The sequence below is a fragment of the Curcuma longa genome, chromosome 1, assembly GCF_044706935.1.
Source record: "Curcuma longa cultivar G26 ecotype Majalengka, Jawa Barat chromosome 1, ITB_CL_G26_1.1, whole genome shotgun sequence".
In the NCBI taxonomy this organism is placed as follows: domain Eukaryota; kingdom Viridiplantae; phylum Streptophyta; class Magnoliopsida; order Zingiberales; family Zingiberaceae; genus Curcuma; species Curcuma longa.
The window spans coordinates 13,706,981-13,734,860 of record NC_133861.1 but is presented as its reverse complement, the minus strand read 5'-3'; the positions used below and the strand labels follow the sequence as shown (position 1 = coordinate 13,734,860).

At 41.2% G+C, this 27,880-nt stretch overlaps 4 protein-coding genes, 1 long non-coding RNA gene and 1 pseudogene across 7 annotated transcripts; 1 reads left to right on the top strand and 5 right to left on the bottom strand.

Annotated features, from left to right (window-relative positions):
* Positions 1 to 751: 751 nt before the first annotated feature.
* LOC141841367 (transcription factor HHO2-like) lies at positions 752 to 2,606 on the bottom strand. Its single transcript, XM_074729532.1, has 5 exons — positions 2,309 to 2,606; positions 1,985 to 2,202; positions 1,499 to 1,895; positions 1,327 to 1,403; positions 752 to 1,203 (listed from the first exon to the last, which is right to left on the bottom strand). Exons 1-5 carry the CDS (start codon positions 2,523 to 2,525, stop codon positions 955 to 957), a joined length of 1,158 nt encoding a protein of 385 aa, XP_074585633.1. The 5' UTR covers positions 2,526 to 2,606; the 3' UTR covers positions 752 to 954.
* Positions 2,607 to 4,305: 1,699 nt separating this feature from the next.
* Positions 4,306 to 8,636, bottom strand: LOC141829199 (uncharacterized). Its single transcript, XR_012601873.1, has 4 exons — positions 8,511 to 8,636; positions 6,200 to 6,268; positions 5,889 to 6,097; positions 4,306 to 4,449 (listed from the first exon to the last, which is right to left on the bottom strand). It is a non-coding gene; the product is annotated as an uncharacterized LOC141829199 (long non-coding RNA).
* Positions 8,637 to 9,687: 1,051 nt separating this feature from the next.
* Positions 9,688 to 10,782, bottom strand: LOC141811769 (uncharacterized). Its single transcript, XM_074699822.1, has one exon. It carries the CDS (start codon positions 10,780 to 10,782, stop codon positions 9,688 to 9,690), a length of 1,095 nt encoding a protein of 364 aa, XP_074555923.1.
* Positions 10,783 to 16,073: 5,291 nt separating this feature from the next.
* Positions 16,074 to 19,441, bottom strand: LOC141846481 (thylakoidal processing peptidase 1, chloroplastic-like). Of its 2 annotated transcripts, XR_012603339.1 has the most exons (7): positions 18,424 to 19,441; positions 18,238 to 18,306; positions 18,057 to 18,125; positions 17,863 to 17,949; positions 17,094 to 17,161; positions 16,751 to 16,969; positions 16,074 to 16,535 (listed from the first exon to the last, which is right to left on the bottom strand). XR_012603339.1 is itself a non-coding variant. In XM_074734524.1 (6 exons), the coding sequence occupies exons 1-6, from the start codon at positions 19,342 to 19,344 to the stop codon at positions 16,864 to 16,866; spliced, it is 1,320 nt and encodes a 439-aa protein (XP_074590625.1). In that variant the 5' UTR covers positions 19,345 to 19,441; the 3' UTR covers positions 16,678 to 16,863. The 2 variants fall into 2 exon arrangements, 1 of the variants encoding a protein (XP_074590625.1); XM_074734524.1 differs by lacking the exon at positions 16,074 to 16,535 and having other exon boundaries at positions 16,678 to 16,969.
* A 1,038-nt stretch (positions 19,442 to 20,479) lies between these two features.
* On the bottom strand, positions 20,480 to 23,536 carry LOC141847262 (nuclear pore complex protein NUP58-like). 2 transcript variants are annotated; one of them, XM_074735260.1, is made up of 5 exons: positions 23,078 to 23,536; positions 22,807 to 22,921; positions 21,473 to 21,886; positions 20,771 to 21,117; positions 20,480 to 20,636 (listed from the first exon to the last, which is right to left on the bottom strand). In XM_074735260.1, exons 1-4 carry the CDS (start codon positions 23,524 to 23,526, stop codon positions 21,037 to 21,039), a joined length of 1,059 nt encoding a protein of 352 aa, XP_074591361.1. In that variant the 5' UTR covers positions 23,527 to 23,536; the 3' UTR covers positions 20,480 to 20,636; positions 20,771 to 21,036. The 2 variants fall into 2 exon arrangements, with proteins under 2 accessions (XP_074591361.1, XP_074591370.1); XM_074735269.1 differs by having other exon boundaries at positions 20,480 to 20,631.
* Positions 23,537 to 26,122: 2,586 nt separating this feature from the next.
* Positions 26,123 to 27,805, top strand: LOC141832928 (protein JINGUBANG-like; annotated as a pseudogene).
* The last annotated feature ends 75 nt before the right edge of the window (positions 27,806 to 27,880 follow it).

Sequence of the window (27,880 nt, the reverse complement as noted above, 5' to 3'; positions counted from 1 at the left end):
AGAGCCACGGAAAAACCATTACAAGATAGAATCTGTGTTTGAGCAGATGGCGACGACATGAACAAAAGAACCATGTGAAGTTGTATGCAAGTCAAGTGGATGCTACCAATCAATCCTTCAGGCATCATGCTTATCCACAGCAAGAAGACGACAGGTTCAACACATCACCTGTGGAATGAGGTTGTTTGATCAACAGCTGGAGATGCATTCGACAAAGCATGGTTGAAGAGAGGGTCCGTTTTGTCATGCAAGATGCAACCATCAGATACACGCTAAATGCATGAATTGGCTCAAAACAGCAAACCCTACTCGATTACCTGAAAAGATCCTTGCTGATGTAGATTTTTACCTTGAGTTCAAATAGATCTGCCTCTGCTCAACGTGTTCGTGGCAGAAGCCACCAACCTTGTCAGCAGTGTATGGCTTGTATCTTGCAAATAGACCGTTTCATCAGCAGACAGCAGTGCAGGCATTCTTAAATCTTGCTGCATATCTTAAACCAGTCTAAGAATTTATTGTGTTAACTGTCTCGTATCTGCAACAAAAGAATACCAAAAAGAAGCAAACAAGAAGGGACAGCCGACTAGGCCAAGCTTCAGCAGAATTTAAGTTAATCATATCCAACACCAGTAGAACTTTTTTTTAAAGAGAAAAATGACACTTTTATGAAATGTTGAACATTTTCTTAGTTTGCCTCAATTTATCCTACAATAAAAATAAAATGAAAAAAAAATTGGTTGGAGAAATCTACTTGCTCTCCAAGATCTCATCTGAGGAGCTCAAAGACTCCCCTACTCTGCGCATAAACTATTCCTTTGAATATGATCATACAACAACTCACAAAACATCTGATATCTTTGCATATATTTGAAGTTAAAATATGCCGGTCTCTCCTCAAGAACCTACAAAATTATACCTCTCGACATCAAAATCTTAGCAAATTTTCTTAGCTTTTCATCTCCAAGTATAGCTATCTGACTTCTCATCTTCTTCCTCACAACTTTCTCCAGCAAAAGAGTGTGCTCTATTCGAAACGGCTAGCTGAAGGGGGCCTTGAGGAGAGCCAGATTGTGAGACTACACTTTGTTGAGGTGAAGAGGTGCAGTCCTCATGGGGAACCCACATACCTCCTCCTGAAACAGCGATCGGTCGGCCACCGTTAGAAGAAACTTTAGGCGCCTTTCGAGTGTGCAATCGATACTTCTGAAATCAAAGATAGGAAGATCGTGTTAATGCTATACCACAATCAAATAATCAAATCATCAACCAACAAAAGATTAGTGATCAGGAATGCTCAAGGCAGCAGATGTAGAGTTTAGTGGGTACCTGCAGATGGCTTTTCACTTCATCGTTGGTGAGACCATCCACCTTCATTAAGTCTCTTATCTGCTTTGGGGTCGCCACTGCATCGGAACCAATTGCAGATGAATCAGTGTGTATTACTTCGGACCACCATTTACAGATATGAAAAACTACAAAGGTCAGAATTTGATCTCACCTTGAGCACCACCAAGCTGCTGGAGAGCATTAACAAACTGGCTATGCAGCTCCTGTGGCCAGCATCGCCGGACCTTCCTTGGCGGCGGCTGAAGCAGTAAGCTTAGGTGCGAACCCACAGAAGCAGGAACCGACGTCGGAGATCCAACCACTCCCTCACATCCCGACCCACCGCTAGAATGCTCCTCGGCAGCAGAAGAAAACGAACAAGGTGAGTTCTTTGACGCAGTTGGCACAAGGGAGAGATCAGGATACACCGAGACCTGCTTCAACTCCCTTTTGGATTTCATTATAGGAGCTGATATGCCATTAAAGGGCAAAAAACCAGCCCCACGGGTTGTAGAGTTGAAGAACAAGGTCTGTCGTTCCTCGACCAGACGATTTGATCTTCCATTTTTCTGTCGCCGGCACAAAAAATAAATCCGGTTTAGGGAAGAGAAATGAGGAATAAATTAAAACAGTAAGGGATCAAATTTCTGCTTCGTACCTCTGTTGAACTTTTGTTGTCATCATCGTTCTTTTCTTCGCTGGAATTATCACTCCACAGCTGAACAGAACTCATCCAGTTCATCTTATCATTGAAATCTGCTTCGTCCTCCCCTCTCTCTTCCTTGCACCCACTTCTAGTCGGAATAAATTCCTCGAACGGGCGCTCCAATTTCTCGCACGACCATTGTTCCATCTCCATCTTCATCCTTTCGATCACTGTATCACAAAATTATTCGCATAAAACAACATAAAAAATCAGACCTTTAACCAAAACCCACGCCGAATCAATAATCTCAAAAGAGAACGGAATAAAAAAAGGAACCTTCGGTGAGGAGAAGCATGCAGAGCGGGAGCTCACGTTTGAAAGCCTCGGTCTTTTTCCTCTCCTCCTCTAGCATCCTCACGCACTCCTTCAGCTTTGCCATCCGACCATCTCCGGCACCAAGCTCCGCCTCCGCCGCTTCCTCGAGGAACCCACCGACTGTTCTCCTGGCGAAAGCCTTCAGATCCAGAACGATCTGCGCCGTCGTCGATCCCATCCTATCCTCCAAACCGCCCCGTCCCTCTCACTGCTCGTCGGTCTCTCTCTCTCCCCCCTTGATGCGAAGGAGGCCGGAAGCCACAGAGAAGAGGACACCGGAGACGCCCATTTTTATACGCAACAATGGATACGAGGACGAACGGGGCGACCCGGTTCAGTAAAACCGAGCAAGGGCAAAAAAGGCCGAGAAAATATTCGAATACGACTCATCGCGTAGCGCATCACGCGGCGAGGCGACACGCCGAATTGGACCGGACGGAATCTTCGTCATATTTTCCATTGGCTAGTGCCTATTAACCCCCCAACCCCTACACACACACCCTCTATATTTATATAAATTCCTTTTAAATCTTTTGTTTAATGTTGGGACGGAACAAAGATTTGGAGAAGATCTCCATCTAGGGTTTAGGAATCCTAAAGAATATTCTAATTTCAATATTCTTCTCCAATACGTTTTTTTTTTTATAAAACAAGTAATGTGTGAGAAATAGACTAACAAATTAGATCCTTAATTAACACAATCTAGAAATGATTTAGTGGGATTGAGATGGGCAAAGTCGTTAAACAAATAAATAAATTACGATATCTATACGACAGTCATGGACGAATCTTGTTAACTTAAATTTAAGTGAATTTGACTTTGTGAAGGAATTAATTAATTCAAATAAAGTGAAGCCGAAATTTGATGGCCCTATAAAAAACTTTAGACAAAGCTTAACTTCTTTGCAACTTCCTGTCACTGAGAAAGTTGTCCTTGATGTCCTAAATCCGTGATTTCGTGTCCTTGTCGTCGTTTGTGCAAAGGACCTCCGTCCGTTGGGTGGTTGACCAGAACCCCCTTCCTTCTTCCTTTTTAAAATTTTCCAGTGCTTTGTTGACTTCATCGCCTTGCAAGCTGCAACATTGGCATTGGTGCTTGTTTGACCCCAGTGCGATTTGATATCTTCTCGGTTGGAATTCTTCCAACCACACGCCAAATTATTGTAAAATTAAATATCCACGATAATAAAGTTTTAAATGTATCATAAAATATATATATCGGACGGAGCTTGCAGAGAAGAGCGCGTTGTGTGGATTGGGTGGTGTTAGTGGAAGATGACGCAGCGCACTTGTCGCGGCTCGCCGCATCGAGGCCCGCACCGCGTTCACTCCCGCCGCGCGCCTGCCTTCGTCGCCTTTCGCCACCGCTTTTCTTCTTCTTCCATTCCCTCTTCACTCTTCCCCCGGGATTCTCGCTTTCTTCCCTGCCCCACTGTCCACCCACTCTTACTTTCATTCTCTGTCACTAAAAATTCCATAATCTAATCCTTTTGTTTTGTTTCTGCCATTGGATCGACGTAGTGTTCTTCGCTTCGACTCAGTTTGGAGCACCAGGTGTCGAGGCTCTAGTGAGCAAACAGGCACCGGAACAAATTCGTTTCTTGACCTTGAAGAATTGGGTTCCAGTGATGTGGAGAAGAAGACAAGATTCTCTCTCTCTCTCTCTCATCTCCTCGTATGCAGAACATGGACGAGTTCCATCAAACTTATGTTCTGGTTCACCTTTATCAAAAGGAGAACATTTAAGCCAGCCTCAGGAAAAAGACACGCTTAAAGTGTGGGGAACGATCAAGTATTAATACGGCTGTCCTCCAACTGCGAAGGAATCACACGGCATTGTGGATATCTCAATCATTTCTCAGGCAGAGGGACTCGGATGAGTATTAAGGAACCTAATTAATAATGCGCCATGTTAAAAGAACAGGTCAGTGTGAGATTCAAAATAAGGATCACAAGATGAAGACAAAGTTGCATGGAGTTAAAAAAAACAAACTGTAGAACTTTATATTACCCCTTTTCACTGTCTGGCTTTTCGAAGTGGGAACGACTGTAGCTGAACTTAAACCTTCAGATATGTTTACTGTCACTGCAAAAGTTGAATTCTGAAAAAGAAAATGCACAAAGATTTTCAGGGACCATGGCTATTTGTGCTTCATTTGGAGACCAAAATAATACAATGAAATAAGAGTTACAGAAACCAGTCCCAGAAATATAATTAATAGAAAATTGTAAAATCTTAATGGAAAAGGAACTAATCAAGCATGGCCTTGCACTCGATTCCTGGTATTATGACAGTGGAGTATCTGCATGATTTTACTTTTTGACTCTTAAGACTGGCTTTTGCCTTTTGGAAGAAGGAAATTGATCAATGGTGTAAAAAGAGGGAACCAGTATCAGGCTCTATCTTATCCAGAAGACAGATTATATGAAACCTTTTTTGCTTGTGCGTTTTTCCTATCGTCTCCATGCGTTCTCATTTCATTCAACCTAATAATCACTGCTTAATTTTGTGTACTCAAAATTTCTAGATTTAGTTCTGAAGCTTATTGCTATTAACATATTTCCAACTCTTTTACTTGGAATCCCAAGCAGCAAGTAAAGTAACCCTATCATGATCAAAGATGGGATTTTCTAGGTGACCAGAACGCTCGTGAAAAGCGTGGCCTGGAATAGCAGCTATTAAGATAAGAAGAGGATCTCCTCTTTATTTTCAGTTTTTTATTAGATCCTGACCCAATTTTTCAAATTCATGGAATCATACCGCACTGCCACCTAATATACCTTTATCTTGTATCTAACAAGTAGATTGACTTATTTTGGATAAAATCTAGTGCGGGTCCATTTACACCTTAAAAAACGCAATTTTTTTGAGGCCTTAACTGTCCTATAATGTCTTAAACAGACCAAACTGAGTCAACAAACAGATTCTAAAATCAACCTTTTGAATCACTTTGTAATAAATTCACACAAGATTTCAACCCAAACTGAGTCAAAAGTTTGATTGCGTGATCAACTTGTTAAACATTCCATGTATTGATTTATACCCCATAATTCACATTCAGGCATAATGAACTCACACCTCGAGGTTTCAGTTCAAAATGATAAAGCAAGCCAATTCTAGATTCAGCTTATTAGGAATAGAGTATGCATAAGATGGGGGAAAATTACAATGGGCTGCGATCAGATTATCTAAATGATTAGGGTGCGATCTAATAATTCTTGACTCCACAAATATAGTACAATAGTAAATACTTGGATAAAAGTATCAAAGTTCAAATTTTAAATGAGATGAATATCCTAAAGGTTAATTTCTAAGTATGTACAAGTCGTGTTTTGGATTTATCTGATAGGCAAATTAAGGAGAAAGTCATCTACATTCACAATTAGTCGGGTAAAGCTCAAATGACTGAATTACCAAATAGAAAGGGATATGCTATTAATCTCTTCCTATATAACAGAAACTTGTAAATCTCTTTCAGACACTACGAATTGGGCATGCCAAGTTACATAAGAATAGAAAGCAAATAATGATATGTCCTACCTTGCAATGGCCAATGGGGCTCATCCATCAATTATCTGGATAAACTTGAACAGCTTATCAGCTGTACATCGTCATGCATTTAGTTTTGGTGTCCTTGTGCAAGTACCCACAAGACAGAGAATTGAAGAAAATTGCTGATTCCATCTGGACCCACTTCACATGGGAAGGAATCTGCATTTTCTCTTCCCGTCATATCATGCATTATGAGCCTGTAAGAATCAATTAAAGATATACTAAATACTATACCAGAAGCGGAGATGGCTCGTCTCCTTCAAGATTTAATGAATTAGACAGAAGAATACGAATTATACCGACACTGGTTTTGCCTTCAGTGGTGGTTGGAGACTTGAGATCCATTCCAAGATGAAGCTAGCAACAAACTGTCACAATAAAAAATATTAGATAATGAGGAAGAATCAAAATTCTAATATTCTGGCAAGATCTGCAGAGCTTGGAGACAAAAGACCCATTTCATGGTGAAGCAGCCTACTGTCTAAGTAAACAAATGGTAGATAGTGAGGAAGAATCTGCATCTAAGATGTATGGAAGATGTGGAAAAGATAAGATCAAGGTATACGATAATTGAATCACATAAGTTTGTTTTATTGGTCTTCAATTAGTTTGTGAATCATTTGCCCATGACAGAAAATTTTGTGGCTGTCACTATTTCAGTGGTTGATCAGGTAGTTTATGAAGGGACATGAGCTGCATAAGGAAACTCACTGAGTATATTAAAAACTAACCATCCTCAGCAAGCTATCCTTATCAAGCTGTATTTTTCCGAAAAGTAATATATATATTGCATTTATGTAAGCAATGAAATTGAACAGATTCAATTATTGTATGTATATCAGGCCAGAAGTTATACACATAGAAAAAACCAAGAAAATAGATGTCACACACACACACACACACATTTCATTGTAATACAGTGTCGCTTCAAATGAATCATGTAAGACTTTGGATTGAAGCAATGCATTCAAATAAACATCAACTGAAGAAACTAAGACTTGTTATAAATTCCAAATTATGAATACTGAAAATTTTATCATCTTTTACACCTTAAGCATTTAGAACATCAAAGCAGCATTTCCATAATTGAGCAATATTGGGTTCCCTTGTACATTTCATTATGGAACTTAAATGGTGTTTTGCTAGAGTAGGCTCTACTATAGCTCCTTCATAAATAAAACCACAAACAAACCGCTACATTCTGAAGGTGGCAAAGTAGATCCTAATGCAAAGTTAACTCGCCTAACATACTCTGCCATCCAGTGTAGATATTTCTAATCTAATCAGCAAAATAAAGAAACTTTCGTGCAGAAAAATTTACTCTTGATCTCAAAACAATCTCTCATTATGCATTACACCATTATACAACCAACAAGTATACATTTTGCAATAGAACCTCCATTCCACTTTTAGAATGCATGGCTTCTCAAGTAATGTCTCCTTCCAATTCAAAACATGATCTGGTCTCACTTGAACCGTTGTCTGGATTTGCTTCAAAATTGTGGCAAATCCTCTGAGGCCCACTCCACTTCCCTGCACTGATCATTATCAATTGCGTCTATTAAAGTGATATGGATAGGAAAATAGTTTCATCAATACACACACAGCCTTAACATAAGTATCTCTGCAAATGGTTTCTTTTTCACTCTAAAGCACCATTTCTACAATTTTCTGATCGATTGCTTGAAAAGCTAAAACACAATAGATGCAGCAGGCGCTTATTGTTCTACCAAGAGTTAGAATGATTTATGGTTTCATTTACCCCCATGATAGCGTTCATGCTTTCATTATGCACGCAGTTCAATTGGCTCTATAACACATTTTTCGACAGACTAATGGTGTCAAACTTTGTCACATTGAAAATCTCTTCCATGAACTTTCATTCTTGAATGCTGCCTAATACTTAGATGACAGGGTTTTGTCTTAGTTTATCCTTCAAAACAACCCATGTGATGTCCATAGGATGTTGCCTCATTATACTGTCGAATGGCACTTCCATCATTATGCTATACTAACAATGTTTTCAAGACACCAAACTTTCGACCTCAGTGGATATGTTCATCCAGCATTAGTATCAACAGTTATGTAATCATATTGTTCCATGCCGAATGGTATAAAGTTGCCTGGTTCTCAAGATGGAACTCCACAAACACATCCTTCTTTCACCGTGTCAGCAAGATCATAGATACAAATTGCACATTTAGTTGTTGTTTTTTTCCAAAGAGCAACTCACTCATTGATCCACCAGTTCACTAGATATAACCTGTACAGAACTATCCGGCCAGCTAAAATTTTTGGATTCCTTATGATTTCCACTGTACTGAAATTTCTCGCTTTTCTTTCTGTTATAACATTTCTAACAAAAAAATAAAAGATGAACACTGGATTTTCTCTGCGTCGCTAATATAGCCCCAGTTAGTTATATGTCACTAACTTGATGACGAGAAGGATACCTGACTCAGTAAATAGCAGAATATGAAACAAGAAAGAGGGGTTTTCTGATAAAGCTACAGTCAAACTGATTGATTCCAGACACGCCAATCAGATCCCTTCGATCTCGATCCATCAAACGCATCCTTAAATTAATACAAGCGATCAGTAGGTTCTCACCTTTCATCTACGCGGCTTCGCAATTGCTCTTCCAAAATCTTCCTCCGTCCCACATGATGCTCCTACCATCGTCCTCTGCCTAGTTTTCTTCTCTACGGAAAGATCGACGACGATACCCATGCCACCTTCCCGTCGAACCGTGACTCCGGCTTTAATTTCATGATCGAGTTAGCAGAGGTTCATTTTGGGCTTTAACTACATGGACTCGTTCTCGGCCTGTGTTGTCTTTTAATGGGCCTTTGTTTCCATACATCATTATAGCCGTTATTGTGCATGGTTAAAATTCAACTGAAGAAACTAAAGAGAAAAAAAACTCTCTTCTCTCTAAATGATTTGGTCTGTAATGACATTTTATAAGATTCGAATTGCTTCATTAATAAATATGACGATCACCATGCAATATATGATTGAATCAAACAGACAGAAACCGTTGATGCTTCATAATCATATCCCATTCAACAGAACAGTGCAATTCATATACATTATAAATGAAACTAAATCAGAAAAGCATGCCAAACTCTCTCTCTCTCTCTCTCTCTCTCTCTCTCTTGCTGTCTCTAAAAACATAAGGCTGCAGTGTGTGTTGGGTGGGGGAAGAATCTAATTCGCCTGCTGCGTTTAGGCCACACCCCCTTCCAAAGGCTGCCATCCTCCCTCTTTACCTCTCCACTTTCTCACTTAACAACAAGAAGGAATCTACCTCCCATCATATCTCCTCTTTTTCCCCACTTTCATCACACTCTTTAGATTACTCTCTCTCTCTCTCTCTCTCTCTCACACACACACACACACACACACACACTCCACATTTCAATTTCCATCCGATCGACTCATCGATTTGAAATCAACCTCTTTTTGTCACGATCGAACATTGCGTACTTCTCTTTGAGGATTAGGCCACCAAAAGACAAAGAAAAGGGTGATTAAAAACTATATCTAATTCTCAATTGATCTCGATGTAGCAGCTGATACATCTACAGACATAAAGTAAACACACCCTTAAAACCACAACAAAGATTAAAAAAGAGAAACCTAAACAGTACATCCATCGCATTTCCCATATCTATAATTTGACTGAAGATATCATCTCCGTTCATCACCATGAACAAACGACATTAAGAAGCCTAAACACAAATACTACAACAGAACAAAAGTGAGTCCTAACGTTTCCTGATTATTAATGGAACGCACCATTCGGGGTTGGGAGATCAGACCATGCCGCCAGTGCAGGGTTGTTGTTCCAGTAACCGAACTCCCCTGCAGCAGAGAGCTGTGGGATTGGCTCCAAGATCGTCGCCGTCGCGGAAGCTGCAGCGGCAATGGCGGAATTCGACAACATAGAACTCGAAGCAGTGGAACCATTGCAAGAGGAATGCTCAAATCCGCCGTTGACGTTGCCGATCACCGTTTGCAACGGTTCGTTGTAGTAATTGGCGGAGGATTTGAACTTTTGGTACAAGTCTTGGATTTCTGAGCTTGGCATGTCGCTTATAGCCTGCAGGTTGTTGCCATTTTGCTGCGGCAGCTGCCGTGACTGCGGCTGATGGTAGTAGTTGTTGTTGTTGTTGTGGTGGTGGTGGTTTTTCCACAAAGACGCACCCAAGCCGAGCTGGCTCAGGGGATCCAAGCTCAGGGCATGCGCATTTAGATCGGCCGCCGTGTTTGAACAGAGCAAGGAGCGGTCCTCCTTCACTCTGGCCGCCGGCGAACCAAGGTTGAGGCCGCAGTGCGTACCGGAGCTCTGCATGCTGGCGCCGGACCTCAACAGGCTCATCAGATGGGAAGTGTGCGGCGAAGCCCACAGAAACTGGCTGGCGGCGGAGAGATCGCTCTCTAGCCCGCCGGCGCCACCTAAACCGGATCTCAGCAGGAGGTCGGAGCCGGTGGCCGGCGGCTTGGCCTTGTTGCCCGCAGGCTTAGCGCTGCAGACGGCGGTGGCGATGGCGGGGACTACCTTGGTCTTGCGGCATCCGCCGCCGATGGGTACGTTGCGGAGGGCGCCTCCCTTGGTCCAATAGCGCCGGCAGGTCTTGCAGAAGTGGCGAGGCTGGGTGAGGTTGTAGTTGTTGTAGTAGCAGAACTTGGTGTTCGTGGAGTCACACCGCGGGCACCGCAGATTCTGCTGCTGTTGCTGCTGCTGATCTCCGGCGGCGGCCGCCGACGTGAGCGAGGAAGAAGGGGAGGAGATGTTGGAGGAGGTAGGGGAATGGTCGATGAGGTGCGAGATCGTCTTCCTCTCCTCCACAACTCCGCCTAATAACCCTTGGATCATTTTCTCGATCGAGAGAAAGATAATTGGACGGAAAAAGGAGCAAAAGGAGGAAGAAGAGGATGAGGAGGTAAAGAAATGCAGCGGCTTTGATGAGTAAGGATCAAAAGGGAGGAGAGCTTATGTTTGGATCAGAGTGATGGATAATGAAGAGAATAACGTGGAGTGGAAGGTGGATTATATAGGAGAGAGGAGAGGGAAAAAGAAACTGCCATGGATGCACTTGTTGTCTCTCAGCAAGCAAACCAGACCAAGAGAGGTTTTGGGGAACTGCAAAGTTGTAGTATTTTATCATACGATGGCGATGGCGATGCCGATGCCGAACCGGACTTATCACTAGCTAGTTCATATTTACAAGCATCACGATTTCAATATATTCAGCACTTAATTTCTCAGTTCTCGCGTACAAATTAAAAAACGTAATATAAATTATATTAATTCACACTGACACAATTCTGCTTACGTCCCTTGTTAAGATCCAATTAATTTTAATTAAGCTTCTTATATATCGTCTCTACAAACTCTATCATGATGTTATATAATTAATGAACGTATACGATGGTCATGCATGACAGCCAGATGCTTTAATTTCAAGAAGGGAATGGCACATTGATATCATATTCTTTGTCCCAAGGATCAAAAAAGAGAATATATATGTTACATAATTAATTCACAAAGCAACAACTCACAATCGATATATCACAAACTTGTCTATGCTCCGTGGAATTCAATCATTCAGTCAATGCAATGCCCTATTCATATATATTTATATATCGCCACAGCCAAGCATAAGCATACTGCATATATATTTCTTCCTGCATATTTAATTAAATCCGTTCATGGAAGAATGACTCGTTCACTGAAACTAATATTAATTAACTAAGCCATGCATATCGTTCTGTCGGTGCCTGGATCAGAAAATTATATATGTAATAGGACTTAAAGTGCTTGATAGCTTTGTGGTTTGTGGATGAAATCTTAGTCAATGTAACTAAGCACGGAGGATAGGGGCCCTCGTAGTCCCTAGCTAGTCCAAGAGTCCTAGATTTTAGAGACATGATGGTTAGATTTTGGAGGAAAGCATAAAGAAAGAAGTATGGAAATGGCCGGGGACAGTGGGCATCTTGTCATGTTCCTCGAGAGTAGATACAAATTGGAACGCCATGATCTCCCTTCATTGGATTCAACAGTGATAATGACATCAGGAATGCTCAAAAGAGGTGCTGCAACAGTTTGTTTACCATTATTCTAATCGGATCGAAGATTACTTACTGCGAATTAGACGATCCGTTTAAGTTAAGCAGCTGGAATTGAACGTTGTCGCGGAAATTAAGATGCGCGCTGTCAGAGAATGAGAAGGTAGTGACTGAAATCCAATCCGGTCCAAGTGAATCTGTTCGAGATCTTGGAAGGAAACGGTACTAAAGATGTCGGAATGAGAGCTGGTCTGGTCATTGTCTGTCATCTAATTGATTATATTAATCACGATTTGTAGCGTTCAAAGAAAATGATTACGAAGGGACGCTAATTGCTTGGAAAAGAGTGCAAAGGGAATGTCCCCTTTGTGTCGATCTATGTCTGGATAATTTTGTAGGCACGTTTCCCATGCAAGACGACATATATTGCAGTTTATTATCGAGGACGTAATCCCACTTACGGAACTTACGCCACAGATTTCGATTCCACTTAATTGATCTCCTCCAAAAAATGCTTGCCACTTTTCAGTATGTAAATGATACACTTAGTTTCTTCAGAGTAATCTATTTCGTAGAACAACACAAAGAAAACAGTGGAAAAGAATGAATGTTGAAGGAAGGAGATATATCACTGATTTAGTGCGAGTCATTTTAATCTATTTATAATTATTTTAAAATAATTGACATTGTATCCTTATGTTGAAGTAGGCAGCAAACGTGTGCATCAACTGATAATTTATCTGAAACTTTTTATGTCGTGCATAAATCATCCATATATGCATAATTTTGCATGTTCTTGTTTGATATAGCTTGAATTGGCACTCTGGAATTTATAGGCATTCTATCACAAGTTTACAATCAAATGACTTAAGTGATTAGTTAAGTCTAATATTTTAATTCATTCTGATCGATCCTTTATCTTTCTGAAGATAAAATCAGAAGATACGATGTATTATGCAGCATGGTGCAAGTATTGCGATCAATATACATACGAATATTAATTACGCAGATCAGTAAAGCGGTCCAAGGATTCATGGGGGGACAAAGTAGCTCATTGATTGGGGGCATTAACTGACAGAATGAAGTCCATGCATTGATCGATCTCCAATCTATAGTTTGTTTTTAGCGTTCAAAATTGGGTGCCAAATGGCTGGGAGAAGAGGACAAGCAGCTGCTCTCGATCCTTGTCTTCTCCTTTTGGAAGCTCAGAAACGAGACGTAGCATACTATTCCTCACGATCACTGGGAAGTTGGAATTAATGAACCCAAAAAATTCATCCATATCCCTCGACTGACACATGCGCACTCTGTTTAATCTGCATCCATTCGACCATTCCCATTCCTCCCTTGTCGATCGTCCTCCTCAGTCAGAATCCAGTCCACAAAAATGGCACGTGGGCTCCATCGTCCGGCGTGGTTGGTAAGTACGTGGAGGACAACAGTAGTGTAGCGTAGTTGGGCTGGTGCGTAGGGCTGAGCCGAGACGCGGAGGGAGTGATGGCAGATGGCGCAAGCAAGGAAGGTGCCACGGCTGGTAGATTCGGTGGCGTTCCCGAGGCAGCGCGGTCAGTGCGCGTGCCGTCAGGGAACACTGAACAGGGGAAGCTGAGGCCGAGACCGAGACCCAGACAGCAGTGAAAGCGACGGCTCACCGCCTGCAACCACCACAGCACAGCCAAGCCACCGCCCGTGGACTGGCCACGCCCCGAGCCGTACGAGATGGTTTCACTGAAGCGGGCAGCGAGATGGCTCGCGCAAACCCACCGCGGTCGCCGTCAAAAAGAGATAACGGACAAGAGGGGGAGAAGGGGAGTCACTGAGTCGACCCCTCGGAATCCGGGCTCTCTTGCTGCTTTAATTTTGTCCCAAATCAGACGCTCTTTTCCCACGCTCCCCAATCTTATTCAATTCGGAACAGTACTGGTGGGATGCATGCTGCTGATAAGAGGAAGGAAGGAAAGAAAGATAAGAAAACAAAAGAAAAGAACGAGAGGGGGCAGACAGAAGGATAGATTCCCTTCGGTTCTCTTTTCTAGCTCATGGCTCTGTAATGGAAGCTGGGACGAGAAGGCATCGATGGGTGTTAATGGTACATGCAATGCATGCAACAGTAGCTAGTGACGCTGGCGCTGGAACAGAGCAGCAGGAGCAGGCAGGGGAAGGTGGGTGATGCATGTATGTCAGTGCCTGTGCCAGTGCCTGCCATGATATGACATAATGATATGACACCAATGCATGACTTGACATGACATGGGGGACATACCCATCCCATGCATCCATCATCCATCCAATTCTCACGATCGCTCTCTTCTTTAGTTTGCAGTACTATCACTGATCATGATGGATAGGTTTGCTCCCCAAGCAGCAGGCAGCTTCGCCTTTCCTAGGGCTTCACGAATCCATCTCCATCCCATGCAACACAACAGACATGGAATTTGTCGATGATGTGGTGATCGATTTGAACAGATAAACAAACATTAGGCTCCAGTTTGGCGTTCATGGTCTGCGTGGATTTTCGTGCTGGTGGAATGGTCCTTCTCGATCTCCACAGTCGTCTCTGCGCCTGATCGTCGACTACAAAAGGTTTAAAGGGAAGCCAGTGTGGTGGAGTGCATGCTGCCACATAGCTAGATTTCCTAACTAGAAGGAAAGATTCATGATTTCATACTTGTAATGGCCAAATTCACTGCAACTTTTGCTTAGCATCTAAGCTTCCTAAACTCCCAAATATAATCAATCATAATCATAATCATGCAGGCCTCTATATAATATAATAAATAGATTTCGTGGCATGGGAATTTGGATGTGACCAGGTAGGTAGGTCAGTAGGTGGCAGTGGCGACGAGGGGCATGCTAGGCAGCTGCCATTGGAGAGGAAGAGGGGAAAGATTCGTCATGGCAGGTGGGAAAGAATTCTTGAGTCCAACAGGGGGGGAGGGCCCTGTGCGTGACCAAGATTTGGGCACAAGATTCGATGCCCAATATTTAGATTACTGCATCAGACATCTTTAACTAAATTGATATTTATCAGTTTCACGAGATTATTCCCATAATGAGATCTTGGCCTCCTCTGATTTTGTTGATCGGCACTGCGTTGTTTGTTCAGGTTTTGTCGGAATGAATCAGATATATTTTATTTATAGGAATAGTCATACGCATCGGTAGTGGAGAATTGATATTCGAACGTGATGAATTCTTTGTAGAATTTTCTAAGGAGGACCTTCTTCTCGGATAATTGATAGTTATCTTTGTTAAATAAAGTCAAAATTTGATCTGTCTAGATTTGATGGTCGGTAAAGGATCTAATTCTCGCTAGATTATAGATATTTCTAGGACAATAACAATAAACTATCCGGCCAAATACTATGACAAATAATAAACGATGAAGTAACCACGATTTTTGTATAATTTTTAAAAAACAACGTAACTGCAAAGCCACTTATGTGATTCAAATTTGAATGTTTATTTGCTAAAGAGCATTATGTGCAATTTACTGGAGCACATAAATAAAAATGTCTCTCTGATTATTAAGTTGGCGCACCAATTGCTAAAGAAGCCGTAGACAACTTTTCAGCTGGAAATGATGCAACAAAATAATTTGCCTATCAAATCGTTAAGCATTTTTGTGCAATTTTATATCTAAAATTTAATTTTTAGATTAAATTTATTGAGTCATTGCTTCTTATTTAGAATAATTTAGAATGATAAATATATTCATATTGCTATCAACCAAAGTTTTGACACAAACAACATTATGATAATTAATGAGTTGATTAAATTAAAGGGGTTACCAGAAACATGGATTCGAGCAAGTATAAAGGTACAATTTCAAGAGAACAAAGCACAAGAAGTAGAATGGAAGAAATTCTAATGAATAAATCATAATGGATAATTATCCTTAAATTGCATTGTGAAAGAGAGAGATTAAAACATACTAATTAGTAAATCTTATGGAAACAAACTAAGAGATTGCTCCAGCTTTTATCAATCTTTGTTCTTATGTCAGTAGATACACAAGTCAGCGAACGAATTCAGAACTTGTACCTTAAACTCGCTTTAAAGCCAATCTTGCAACTCCAATATTATGCTATCCACTTTCATAAGAAAGAATCCAGAAATTGCCACGATTAACGGGGATGACACTTTTTAAAACAAAGCATAAGGCTCTTTACTACTCTCATTAAGTACAGTAACAGTAAAACGACAAGAGAATACAAAAGTATTCCAACTCAGAAACTTTACAGTAACTAATTTCGCCAAAAACCGGTGCCAGAATGCCAAATGGCTATGCAATATATTCCCCCAAGAATTGCTGCATTTGTCGTCTCCAAAACAAAGATAATGATCAAGAATGTAATTGGATTTTGTGATCGTAAGGTATTAATGGAATGAACTAAGGACAAATTATTCAACGAACAAACTACCAAAGCACACGATCAGCCTATCCCGTGAACTGTGAAGATGCACAATCTTGAGCTCTCTAATTTTCTTGTACCCAATGTCGGTTGGCCAAGCAATAATGCAGTTCTAATGCATGATGAACATGTTTCCTCTCCTTTCCTGGTTTACAACAGAACTTCCCTTCAGTCGCATGATTATGCCACCATAGTTCAAATATGCAGCTCTATAATTTTTTTAACAAATACACATCCGATCTTTTTCCTACCCATAAATAAGCTCATGATGGACAAAAGCAGATACAAAAAAACGGAACAGTTTGAGATGCACATGATGATACTCTTAAACGTCATATTTACAATTCTACATCCACTTACTCATCCAAAGAACCGTCGTATTACTCCTGCAATTTCAGAAGGATGTATAGACTGCATTGTTAATTCATTAATTGACAAATAAATGAATCTCTTCTAGAGATAACTAAGCCACACTATGCGCTGCATTTGGTGCGCTCGTTGATGGTTTCTGAAATTTTTGAAGGGGGCCAGTAGCGCAGAACTGACCTTCCAAGAATGTTTTTAACTGGGAGTGGTCCCCTGCATAGAGAGGAATAATTATAAGACAATGGCCAATGTAAATTAGTGTTGAATGAGAAATTTCAGAATTTCAGGGAGAAAAACTCAAGCTATTAGCCAATCAAATTTATTTCAGAAGGCTCACCAATTGTGAGAGTCAAAGCTGTTGTTACGATTATCCCCCAGAACAAAGACATAGCCCTCAGGAATAAGCTATTTATTTAAGAAAAAAGCAGTGATTAGTTACTATGAGAAGAATTATAAAATATACATCAAAATAAAAATAAAAATCATTACATGATCTACAGGTTAAAAAGCCTATCTAATAATATTCATTTCAATGATGGTCATCATTTTAAGTGAATCCTACACCTATTTACTTTACTAGTGATGCAACTTTGCATAAAGGATAATGGAGAGGTAAGACCCATATAGTCGCTCCCAAATAGTTGACACTAACATGATAGATGTTGATGTTGATGATGACTCAAATTCTATTCACTTAGACAAGGTTTATAGTGATTATTTCCTTTTTCTATTCTTAGAAAGGAGCTATTTTATATAAAAAAATCCTTCCAAACATTGTTGTGAAAGGCTAAAAATCAGCACACATGTATTTCTTTCTAGTAAAATTTGTGAACATAGTACACCAAAGCATTAGCAATCAGCACTACAAAAATCTGATAAAAGTTTTAGAGAATGTCACTACCGACTAGTCATATATACTAGGCTAGAAGGAAGTATTCTAATGTATGTATAATACCATCATCTATAGAAGAGAAACACATTAGTATGTGAAAAAATTGTAATGCTCATTTCTAGCAATCAGAGTAACTTTACAACAACAGCAGCAGCAATCAGACTAACTTTAAAAACTAAAATTAAATATTTCAAATCAAATTAATTGATCATACCATTGGTTCCATATCATAATCAAGAGGCTCTAGAATGAATTCCTCATTCTGGATGATACCATTCACCAATAATTTACCATCACGAACCTAAATGAGAAACAAGAATAACCATAGTAAATTGTAAGCATACTATAACCTACAAATGAAAAAAATTCTAAAGCATGTGAATTGCTACAATGAGACTAGAAGCATACTTCAACATAATCGCCAGCCTTGGCCACTACTCTTTTTATAAAGACATCAGCAGAGTTATACCCATGTTGCTATATACAAGATACAATGATTTTATATCAGAAAAGTTAATTATAAACAAAAGATGCTTCATATACTAATTTGGGAAAAAATAAATACTTGCAACAATAAAATGAATCATACCTGGAGAATTGGAGGAGCAGTGAAGATAACAATATCAGTAATTTCAGGCTCCCTGAAACAATAAGAAACCTATAGGAACATTAAAAAAAAAACAATCGTAAATAACATATCCAAAATATAGCCAAAAGATATAACCAAACGAATACAATAAATGAAATAAAACAAAAAATTGTTGAAGACTATTACTTTCTCTGCAAGAATCCTATCTCCTACATCCAGCGTTGGGTACATCGACCTTGTGGGAATCGACCTAGGCTCCGCCAAGCGTGATCCAGACAACAGAGGAACTGTCACAGCAGCTATTAGCACCTTTGCATCTTCCGAACAGGAGCCAAACAAGCGAGAGAACCAATGATTTGCGACACTAGTTCCATTGTTTCCTTTGATATCAAAACCTTCCATCAATGAAACTGTGGAGGCTTCGGAGGAGCATTTTTTCTCTTCACTCGCATGTGCAGAAGAAACAACTCTTCCTCCTTTTTTCTCATCTCTAGCAGGATGTAAAGTAATTATCTCTTTCTTATCCTCCGGGCCAACTCCTGATCCGGGGAGGAGGTCACTACAAGGAAACCACTTTGATGCTTGGAAGAATGGGATGAAAGAAGATGGCTTAAACCCGACCGACAACGAAGAGGCGACCCCAAGGGCGCCGGCGCCGCTCAACGATCCAGATCCAGAGGCAAAGACGGAGATCAAGCAAACTGTCAGATTAGTTATCGGATCCTTGACTGCCGAAGCTGATGAGGGGGCACAGACGACAGCAGTCGGTGTCGCAGGGGGGACATCCAGGTTCCTCCTCGATACGACATGAAAATAAGACTCATGTTCCGCACCGTGACCGGGGAAGAGTGAGGCGGGGGGACGACCGGCAGACTGATCCTTGGCCCCGGGAGCTGAAGAGGGGGCGGCGGAGGCGACAGCAGACCGTGTATCGGTGACATCACGGCTCCTCCTCGATCCGAGTTGGAAAGAAGAATCATGCTCTGCGCACTGAGCGGCCAAGAGGGAGGCGAGAGGACGACCGACGGACTGGTTGATTGATCGGAAACGGGTTCCGACGGCGTCGGCGACGTAGCCGGAGAGATAGACGGTCCGTCGAATTGCCATGGCCACGAGATTCGGCGATCCGCGTCGAAAGGATCGAGGGAAAAACTAGGGTTACGATTTGGGAAGAGAAGCATTCCCGGGAGGAGCCGAGCCCCAAAGGAAAGGGAGACTCGAGAAGACATGTAGAACCGGCCATGGAATTTATCAGCGGTTCCCAATTTACGATAAACCGAACCGGAATTCTACGGTCCAATGAAATGTAACACAAACTATGAATATAGGTACACTACCACATGCAAAATTTATGAATATAGGTACACTACCACATGCAAAATTTATCTTAATTGTTTAGATTTATTGAACAATTGGCTTGAAATATTTTATTTTGACTGATCAAATCTTTGAAACCACTACTTTTGAATGTAGACTTTGACTCGATGCGATCTGTCTAGACATAAAACAAACCATTGAATTTGTGGACCACTAAAAAAGAGGATGAATCAAATTTGATCTGGAACCACCAGCTAGTGATGATGTAAGGACATACGCAGTAAGTGGAAATAAACAAAGGATTTAGCTTCCATATTACATTACCAGCTAATCACGACGTGGTTGGTTGAGAAAACAAGATTGTTAGGTGCTCAATTACAATGGTGCAACATTAGATTAGAACTTATGTATTCCTCTAAATATGTTACATGAAGCTTTGTTTTTTTTTTTTTTACAAGTGACATCAAATCTCCAATCCTTTAGATTGATCCGGTTCAATCCCATAAATATTTTTCATCCATCATAAAAATAAACTCGACAACTCAATAATCCAACATTAGATCGAAAAATTCATCTGATAATTCATCATAAAAAATACTTAAGAATGCGACAACACCCTACCACTGCATCTTAGCCCAAGGGGCTTGAAGCTTCTAATCATTCTTTTGAGGTTACATTGCGATAAAGAATTATGGTGCACCTGCATTGGACTATTGCTTGTCTACTATTGAAAAAGAACTATCATATCCTTTACACTACAAGAGACAATAATTTCAGTGTGTAAATCAAATAAGCCTAATTTTATTTTATTTTCTGAATATTTAAATATTATAGCTAAATTTAAACTTCTATTTGAATTTGGATTAATTGGTTAAAATGCTAGATTTTCAAAATCCCGCTTCTAACACAGATATCAACGAAACGTACGTCTTTAGTTGAAATTAACAAATTGTTACTTCGATCTACAAAGAGTTGAACTTTTAAGAGGAAGTTATGAATAAGAACGTAGGATCATCATCTTGCCTTAGCTGACGACATATTCGCTCCTGTTACTGCAACTACTTGCTGGAACTTTTTCTGCACTTTGTGAAATTAATAAGAAACACAAGTTAGAGGCAAGTAAGCAAAATTAAAAAGTTGTCCATATTTAATCACAAGAAATATAAATTAAACGTAATTAATCAGAATGAAATTTCCAAGTAAGATTTTGAGATACCTGTAGCAAGAGACTGATGTTTCAAGGGAAAACATTGAGACATGCATGTTGAATTGCAGCCAACGGTAGAGAACTAGATGGATAAACTAGCTAAGGTTGGGTAGAAGATGTCATTGCAAACCTTAGTACAAAGTAAACAATTGTGGAATGCTTAGACAGCACTGGTTCCAACAAGTTGAAAAGTTGGTTATGGGGAAGTTGAAAAGCGAACTGATGAATGAACTAGTTTGGGAGCTTCTTCCCTTTTCATACCCTCGAGAAATGGATCACTTCTCTTCCCCTGCTCGATGCTGATGAGCAAGATATGCTTCTTTCATGGATTCAATACAGTGATGAAGTCTTTCCACCTTGCACAGACAAGCCGCATGTGAGTGTATAATTCTAAAAGCAAGTCAAAATGTCTAAAATTATAGTTGTTTGTACTGATTAAAGGGTTTCTAGTTAGAGAAACTAAATTCAAGACAAATGTGTAATCCTACCAGACATCTGCACCCCTGTGTAACTTTTCTTAGACTGGGACAGTATTCAGTCAATATATGGTGTTTGAAGTATATCTATATCAAAAGTTGATTACGGATATTTTTAAGTAGCAAATGTGCAACATATTCTATGATGAAACCAATGCATGAAAGAGCAATTTAATGAATATTTACATTATCAAAAATAGTATAAAGCAGTCATGAAACACACCTAAATTCTAACCTTGGAAACTATGTAGATGAAGAAGTCATGTGTATTAGAGATAGTGATTGACAAAGCCTTTAAAGCATCTGAGAGTGTCATTCTAGTATCATTCATGAGCACTTGGTGTAAATGTTCGACGCACTGGTAAATCTCATTCAGGCACATCTCATGTCTAGCGACTGTATTCACCATAAAAGTTGAAGGCTTTTTCGGAACCCCATTATTGAAACCAGAAATCCACGCTGCACTCCACATATTCTCATGAGAAATATCCCCTACAGTTAAAACATTTTGATGAAAGAAGAATTGGCTAAGAATCATAAATGACTGGACAACAATTTCTGCATCCAACAACATTCTTTTCACAAATGTCAAATGTTCTTGCAATGAAACTCTTTGCCTTTCTATTGCAGCACAAATAACCCCAAGTTCCTGCAAAAGAAAACCTGTCATTACTATTTCTCACCATTTGACAAAAAATAGATCATAGTCATCGCTACTAATTTGTATTTACAATGATAAGAATGTTTAAAATGAATAATTAGCAATAGATTTTTTTTTTCATAGCTCTTGTAGAAGTACCAGAAACATTATGGCAGATTTTTAACATTATAAAGATAAGATTCAATTAGCACCAAGAAATTGAAAAACTCAATGAGCAGATTAAGAATATTAGAACATATCAAATTAAGAATTTATCATGCTAGGTGAAACTTGGTTGGATAATGCTCATGCAAAATAATTAAAATTGGCGAAAAGTATGTGGACCATATACTTCTATTGTTTTAATTGACAGAAGAATGTTTGTGAACTAATTACTTGACTTTGTATTAATAGAAGATTCAAAAGTTTCAAAATGGCTGAACACACTTTCACAGTTCTTTTTCCCGTACCCTTATTGGAAGTATAGAATGATATCTTGCTCTATTTCACCGTAGCTAACTTCAGTACTAGATAAGACTAGCCTAATTAACTTACCTCTCTTTACTGTTGTATCTCATCCCCCTTGCAAATGAAGTGCAAATGAGCTACCATCTCTTCTTATTTTAAGAAGGCAGAGAGACAACAATCTATCAATTCTTATAGGGTTTAAAGTAAAGTTGATCCAATGTATCATAAATATTAGTCACATTATGTGCAGAAGATGGTTAGTTGCCACGAAAGAAACTATAGTAGTGGCAATTCAATAATAACAAATGTAGCATCATGTTGTGTGTAAACTAATTAAAACCTCTGATAATTAAAAAAAAAATTGAAAGTCATTTGTAGAAATGGAGAGGGCAGTGCCAGCAACTACTATACTTGGATGTATAAATGGAGAAAAATGTGCAGCTAAAAAGTAATGGTTAAACCTTGCAAGTCCTGTTAGAATGAAGCTCAAAGGCATCAATTAACACAGATGAACCAAAAAGCCGACTACATTGATCCAATCTGTTACTTTCATCCTTGTACTCATGAATCCATGCCCTACAAGCAATATCACCACGAGAACAGACTAATTAGAATCCACCAATATCGCCTGAAGAACAAGTAAGTTAGAAACAACTAACGCAGTAAAGAAGCTACGTATATTCCGGAAATTGGAGCAAAAGCGCAAGAGAGTAAAATGTAAAACTGGCATACTCGAGCTGAAGTAGAATCTTTTGCGATTCAGGATGCAGATCCTCGAACTTGGAGTCGTACCCCGCAGGCTCGCCATCTGTGATGAGCAGCAAAGCCTGCGGATGATACTGCGCACCCGGCACAACCACCGCTGCCCCCTCAAGTAGCTTCCGGCGAAATTGCTGCTCCAGAGGGTTTGGATTCTGTAAGAGCAAGAGCGATTTCTTAGGCTCCGGAGTGGCCAAAGGCGATCGAGCCCGCGGCAGCAGCAACGACTGCTGCGAGTTGTTCAAGGGCGCGGCCACCTTGAACCCCCCACGCAGGCGCGATCGAGATTTCGACGGTCGGGGACTTGAGGTCGAGCTCAGCGGCGAGAGTGGGAGTCCTCTAGGGGTGTCAGGCGAGTACGGCGAGGACGATAGGAACGGGAAGGTAGAGATCGGACTCCGAGGGGAATCTGGCTCCGCCATGGCGGCCGAACCAGATTCCTAAAGCTCCGAATGGACGACGATGCCCTTGACGAACAGCCAAAGTGCCGAAGCCCTCGCGCTTCAATTCCGTGATGACCTTGGGCGTTTTCGTCCTCGGAAATAAGTCCGTTGGTCTAACTCCCAGTTTGCTTAGTATCGAAGCCCACCAAAGAATGCTTGGCCCAATAAAGTTCGAAACGGATAAAGTTCGAAACGGATAAATAATTTTTAGATCGAACATTTTCAAAATTAATGGATTAAAAAAATTAACTACTTATAATATTATTAAGTCATTTTAATAAAATATCAAACGATTTAAGAAATATTTAAACGAAGTGCCAAGTTGCTTCAGGATCGGCAGACACATTGCAATTAGTGATGTAATCCACGCGAATAATATAAGATTACTTTCAATTAATTATAGACACTGTTTCCACTAATTAAGCCTGCTGCGTGCTTCATCGCACACCTGCAAACTAATTAAACTAGGCAAATTATATTTTAAGTGCTCTAAATCTCACAAGGATCACATTAATAAAAGTCTGTCTCATTTCTTCTCGGCAAATTTATTTTATTTTTATTTTGTCACTTGCGTTTTAATTTGTAAATGATAACCAGTACGGTGCCATATAATTTAATCAGCTTCGGTGGAGAAAAATTAATAATTTTGTGACTTGAAATTTAAAAATATTGGATCTTTTACGCCCATCGTATCATTAAAGATGTGACTTCTTCTTAACTTTATTTGATAATTATCTTATAAATTAAAATTTTAAAAATATTGAAGATATTTAAAAAATCATATAATTTTAATGTGTGAGAGACGTCACTTTAAAGTTATGCCAACCATTACTTTATTAAATATATACATGATTAAAAATCAAAATAATCTTTTTTAATATATATATATTTATTTCTAAAATAAAAATTAAATGTGCTGTCGAATTGACTCACGACTTGAGCATTTAACCAAAATGCTAAGAGATTAAACTGATTGAAAGGTCAAAGTGATTTTAGATGGATAAAAAAATATTTAATTGATAAATGTTTTAAGGATATTTTACATAATATCTTTTGTGTTTTAGAAAGAAAATTATTTTATCCATTTTTTTTAAAAAAAATCATTAAAAAAAACCTTAAAATGGCATGGAAAAAACGAGCAACGTCATTTCTCATACGCTTAATTAAACAAGTCTTAAGAAAACGTCGGCTGTGCAAATCCATCCAGTTTGACCTTTACCATCATTACGGAACCGCAGATTAGATCTCCGTATCCAAGAATTCCGCTCGGTCCGAAACACGTTGCTGAAAAAGTTCATAAAAAGTTAAATTTGCCTTCGTCAGAATCAGATAATCTAAAAAAATGACCAGCCCATGTTTTTGTTCACTTAGACATGTATCTGCCGTCGTCACCTAGCAATTATACAATTAATATAGAAGAACAATATTCAATTTAAGCATATTGCAGAATGCCACGCCTGGTGCAGTAGGCTTAGTTAATTGCGTGCCTCGTCGATTGCAGGCCCGATTAATTTAACTCAACGGTGCGTGCGTGTTCCCGCCTATGCCTACTGTTCCCTAGCTACGTGCAGCGCCCGTCGAACAGAAAGCCACGTAGTAGCCATGATCATGAAATATTTTATAACACTGATTAATAAAATCACCGAAAAAATCTAATATAAAAAAAAACAAAATCTAGCAACGCCTCGTCCGTCCTATTAATTAAACGAACATGATCTTCGAAATCACCCTGCGAATTCAATGCATCAGAAGAGCATGCCACGTAACGGAAACAGCCAACGGATGTGTCGTATTCCTCTGGCTGCTTCGTCGTCCCAATCATTGCGGTAGGTTATCATTTCCTCAACAGCAGTCTGCAGCCGTTAGAATTACTGTTACGTGGCGGCTTTTCGGCTCGAGTGGAGTCTGTGGCCTGACCTACCGCTATACACCACGACACGTGGTGAGGCCCGGTTCCGAACGAAACTGAACCGGCGAGTTAAGACTGAGCCCGGTTTTGGGCCGGGTTGATTTTGTGGCATCCAGTAGAAACTGATTGATGAAGGATTATGTGTAGGGTTTGATAAGTTAAGCCGTGTCGATAAGCTCTTCGCTTTTTATTTGCCTTTTTCTTCTGGTGTGCGCCATTTTGTTTTTATCTATTAAAGACCACCTGTCCTTGCGGCATTGAGCGTTCTTTAATATAATACCGTTTCAACGAATAGAAACCTAATTTGCATCCTTCTCAACAATCAAAGTCATAGGCTTTTTATGCCTGCCTGTCTTCGTGGACGATTTCATGTCGAGTGTTGGATGCGAGACAGGTGGAGGTGTCTTTGGAGATTTGGTAGTGCGACCGCATGGCATTCATACAAGGGAACCATTTAGCGTTGGCTGTTTGGGATAAGACATGTGATTGAATGGCACATGGTGTGCTTAATGAAAACTGGTTGCGCTGCGAAGTGTGTAGTACTGTGGATCAAAAGCATTACGTGCATTCGAAGTCAATTTTTCCACGTGGCAAGACCTTGTGCCTTGGCCTAGCTTATTTATACATCACATCTGGAATGGCCCCTTCCTTCAGTTGTATTTTGATTTCTTTGCTTCTTCTTGTCATTTAGCTTCCAATACTTTCGGCTTCCTTCGAGACGAAATATTCTTCATTTAGTCCTTCGTAGACTTAATCTCCAAGCTTCAAACAGGAATTTTAACAGCGATGGGAGAGGGATCCCTGCAGTACTCCTCGAAATTGTTCGAAATGTTCAGGGCCGATGCCATGGTTCAATCCGACGACGAGCTCCCAAGTGGCAACGGCTGCAGCGGCGGGGGTTCTAGCCCCCGATACCACTCCGACAGCCGGCCGCCCAGCGGCGAGGCCTCCCCTAACGGTCTTTTCCCATGGAGCCCCGGCGGCGCATCCCCCTTCGCCAAGTCACCATGGGCCTTCCTCCCCGCGCCAGTCTCTGCAGAGGAGACCGCTGGCGCTCGACTCGTCGGATCGCTTGTTCGTGAGGAGGGTCACATCTACTCCCTCGCTGCCGCCGGAGGGCTCCTCTACGCCGGCTCAGAAAGCCGCAACATCCGAGTCTGGAAAGGCCAGCGCGAACTCTCCGGCTTCAAGTCCAGTAGCGGTCTTGTCAAGGCCATCGTCCTTGCCGGCGAAAGGATCTTTACAGGGCATCAAGACGGCAAAATTCGCGTGTGGAAGAAGACCTCGTCGGCCGATCACAAGCGCGTGGGGACGCTCCCCAGGCTGAGGGATTTCCTGCGGAGTTCCATCAACCCCAGCAACTACGTGGAGGTGCGCCGCCACCGCAGAGCCGTGTGGCTTCGCCACTTCGACGCAGTTTCGTGCTTAAGCCTCGACGAGAAGGCCGGCGTTTTATACTCCGGGTCGTGGGACAAGACGGTGAAGGTGTGGCGGATATCGGACTCTAAGTGCCTCGAGTCCATCAAGGTTCATGACGACGCGGTCAATTCTGTAACGACCGGGTTCGGGGGAATTCTGTTCACGGGGTCGGCGGACGGCACGATGAAGGTGTGGAGAAGGGAAGCGATCGGGAAGGCCGGCGCGACCAGGCATGTGTTGGTGCAGACGCTGCTGCGGCAGGACAACGCGGTAACCTCAGTGGCGGTCGCGGAGTCTGCGGGGACGGTGTACTGCGGCACGTCCGACGGATCGGTTCATTACTGGAGGTGGGAGGGATCGAGGCGGCGGCTGGCTTACGGTGGGGAGCTTCGTGGACACCGGATGGCGGTCCTGTGCCTCGCCGCGAAGGGTAGCCTGGTGGTGAGCGGGTCCGCTGACAAGACCCTGTGCGTGTGGAGGAGGGAGGAGGGGACCGGCGAGGGCAGCACTCGATGATGGCGGAGCTCAAAGGCCACGAGGGCCCCGTCAAGTGCCTGGTGGTGGAGGAGGAGAGCGACCGGGACGAGCCGCGATACGTGGTGTACAGTGGGAGCCTCGACAAGTCGGTCAAGGTGTGGCGAGTGGTCGGATGGGAGGCGGCGGAGGAGGCCCCCGAAGAGGAGTCGCGGCCGTCGTTATCGGTGAAGACCGACGCGAGCGACGGTACCTGGCAGCCCCCCACCGAGAAGCTGATTGGGTTGGGTTCGTCGGTGCGCCACTACCTACCGCAGCGGTCCGCTAGTATTGGGTTCTTGTTCGAGGCGCACGTGTAAAATACGTAGAAGATACTATCATACTATGTTTGTGCGAGCAAAAGCCGAACAGAAATGTTTGTGAGCACGTGATAAATGTGGACTAGTATAATATGAATTTGCCCATGTGTCCGAATTTGCCTATGTAAGAAGAAGGAAGCGGACAAATGTGCGCCAAACGAACAAGGCCTAT

What these genes read in the sequence shown, in the direction of transcription:
- LOC141841367 (XM_074729532.1), bottom strand. Translation starts at nt 2,525, where the DNA reads ATGGGATCGACGACGGCGCAGATCGTTCTGGATCTGAAGGCTTTCGCC. An exon ending in CATGCTTCTCCTCACCGAAG is followed by an intron (nt 2,203 to 2,308) that starts GTTCCTTTTTTT and finishes TTTGTGATACAG; the next exon opens with TGATCGAAAGGATGAAGATG. An exon ending in AAGTGAAAAGCCATCTGCAG is followed by an intron (nt 1,204 to 1,326) that starts GTACCCACTAAA and finishes CTTTGATTTCAG; the next exon opens with AAGTATCGATTGCACACTCG.
- LOC141811769 (XM_074699822.1), bottom strand. Translation starts at nt 10,782, where the DNA reads ATGATCCAAGGGTTATTAGGCGGAGTTGTGGAGGAGAGGAAGACGATC.
- LOC141846481 (XM_074734524.1), bottom strand. Translation starts at nt 19,344, where the DNA reads ATGGCAATTCGACGGACCGTCTATCTCTCCGGCTACGTCGCCGACGCC. An exon ending in ATAGGATTCTTGCAGAGAAA is followed by an intron (nt 18,307 to 18,423) that starts GTAATAGTCTTC and finishes ATGTTCCTATAG; the next exon opens with GTTTCTTATTGTTTCAGGGA. An exon ending in CTGCTCCTCCAATTCTCCAG is followed by an intron (nt 18,126 to 18,237) that starts GTATGATTCATT and finishes TCTTGTATATAG; the next exon opens with CAACATGGGTATAACTCTGC.
- LOC141847262 (XM_074735260.1), bottom strand. Translation starts at nt 23,526, where the DNA reads ATGGCGGAGCCAGATTCCCCTCGGAGTCCGATCTCTACCTTCCCGTTC. An exon ending in AAGATTCTACTTCAGCTCGA is followed by an intron (nt 22,922 to 23,077) that starts GTATGCCAGTTT and finishes TATTGCTTGTAG; the next exon opens with GGCATGGATTCATGAGTACA. An exon ending in ATTCTAACAGGACTTGCAAG is followed by an intron (nt 21,887 to 22,806) that starts GTTTAACCATTA and finishes TTTCTTTTGCAG; the next exon opens with GAACTTGGGGTTATTTGTGC.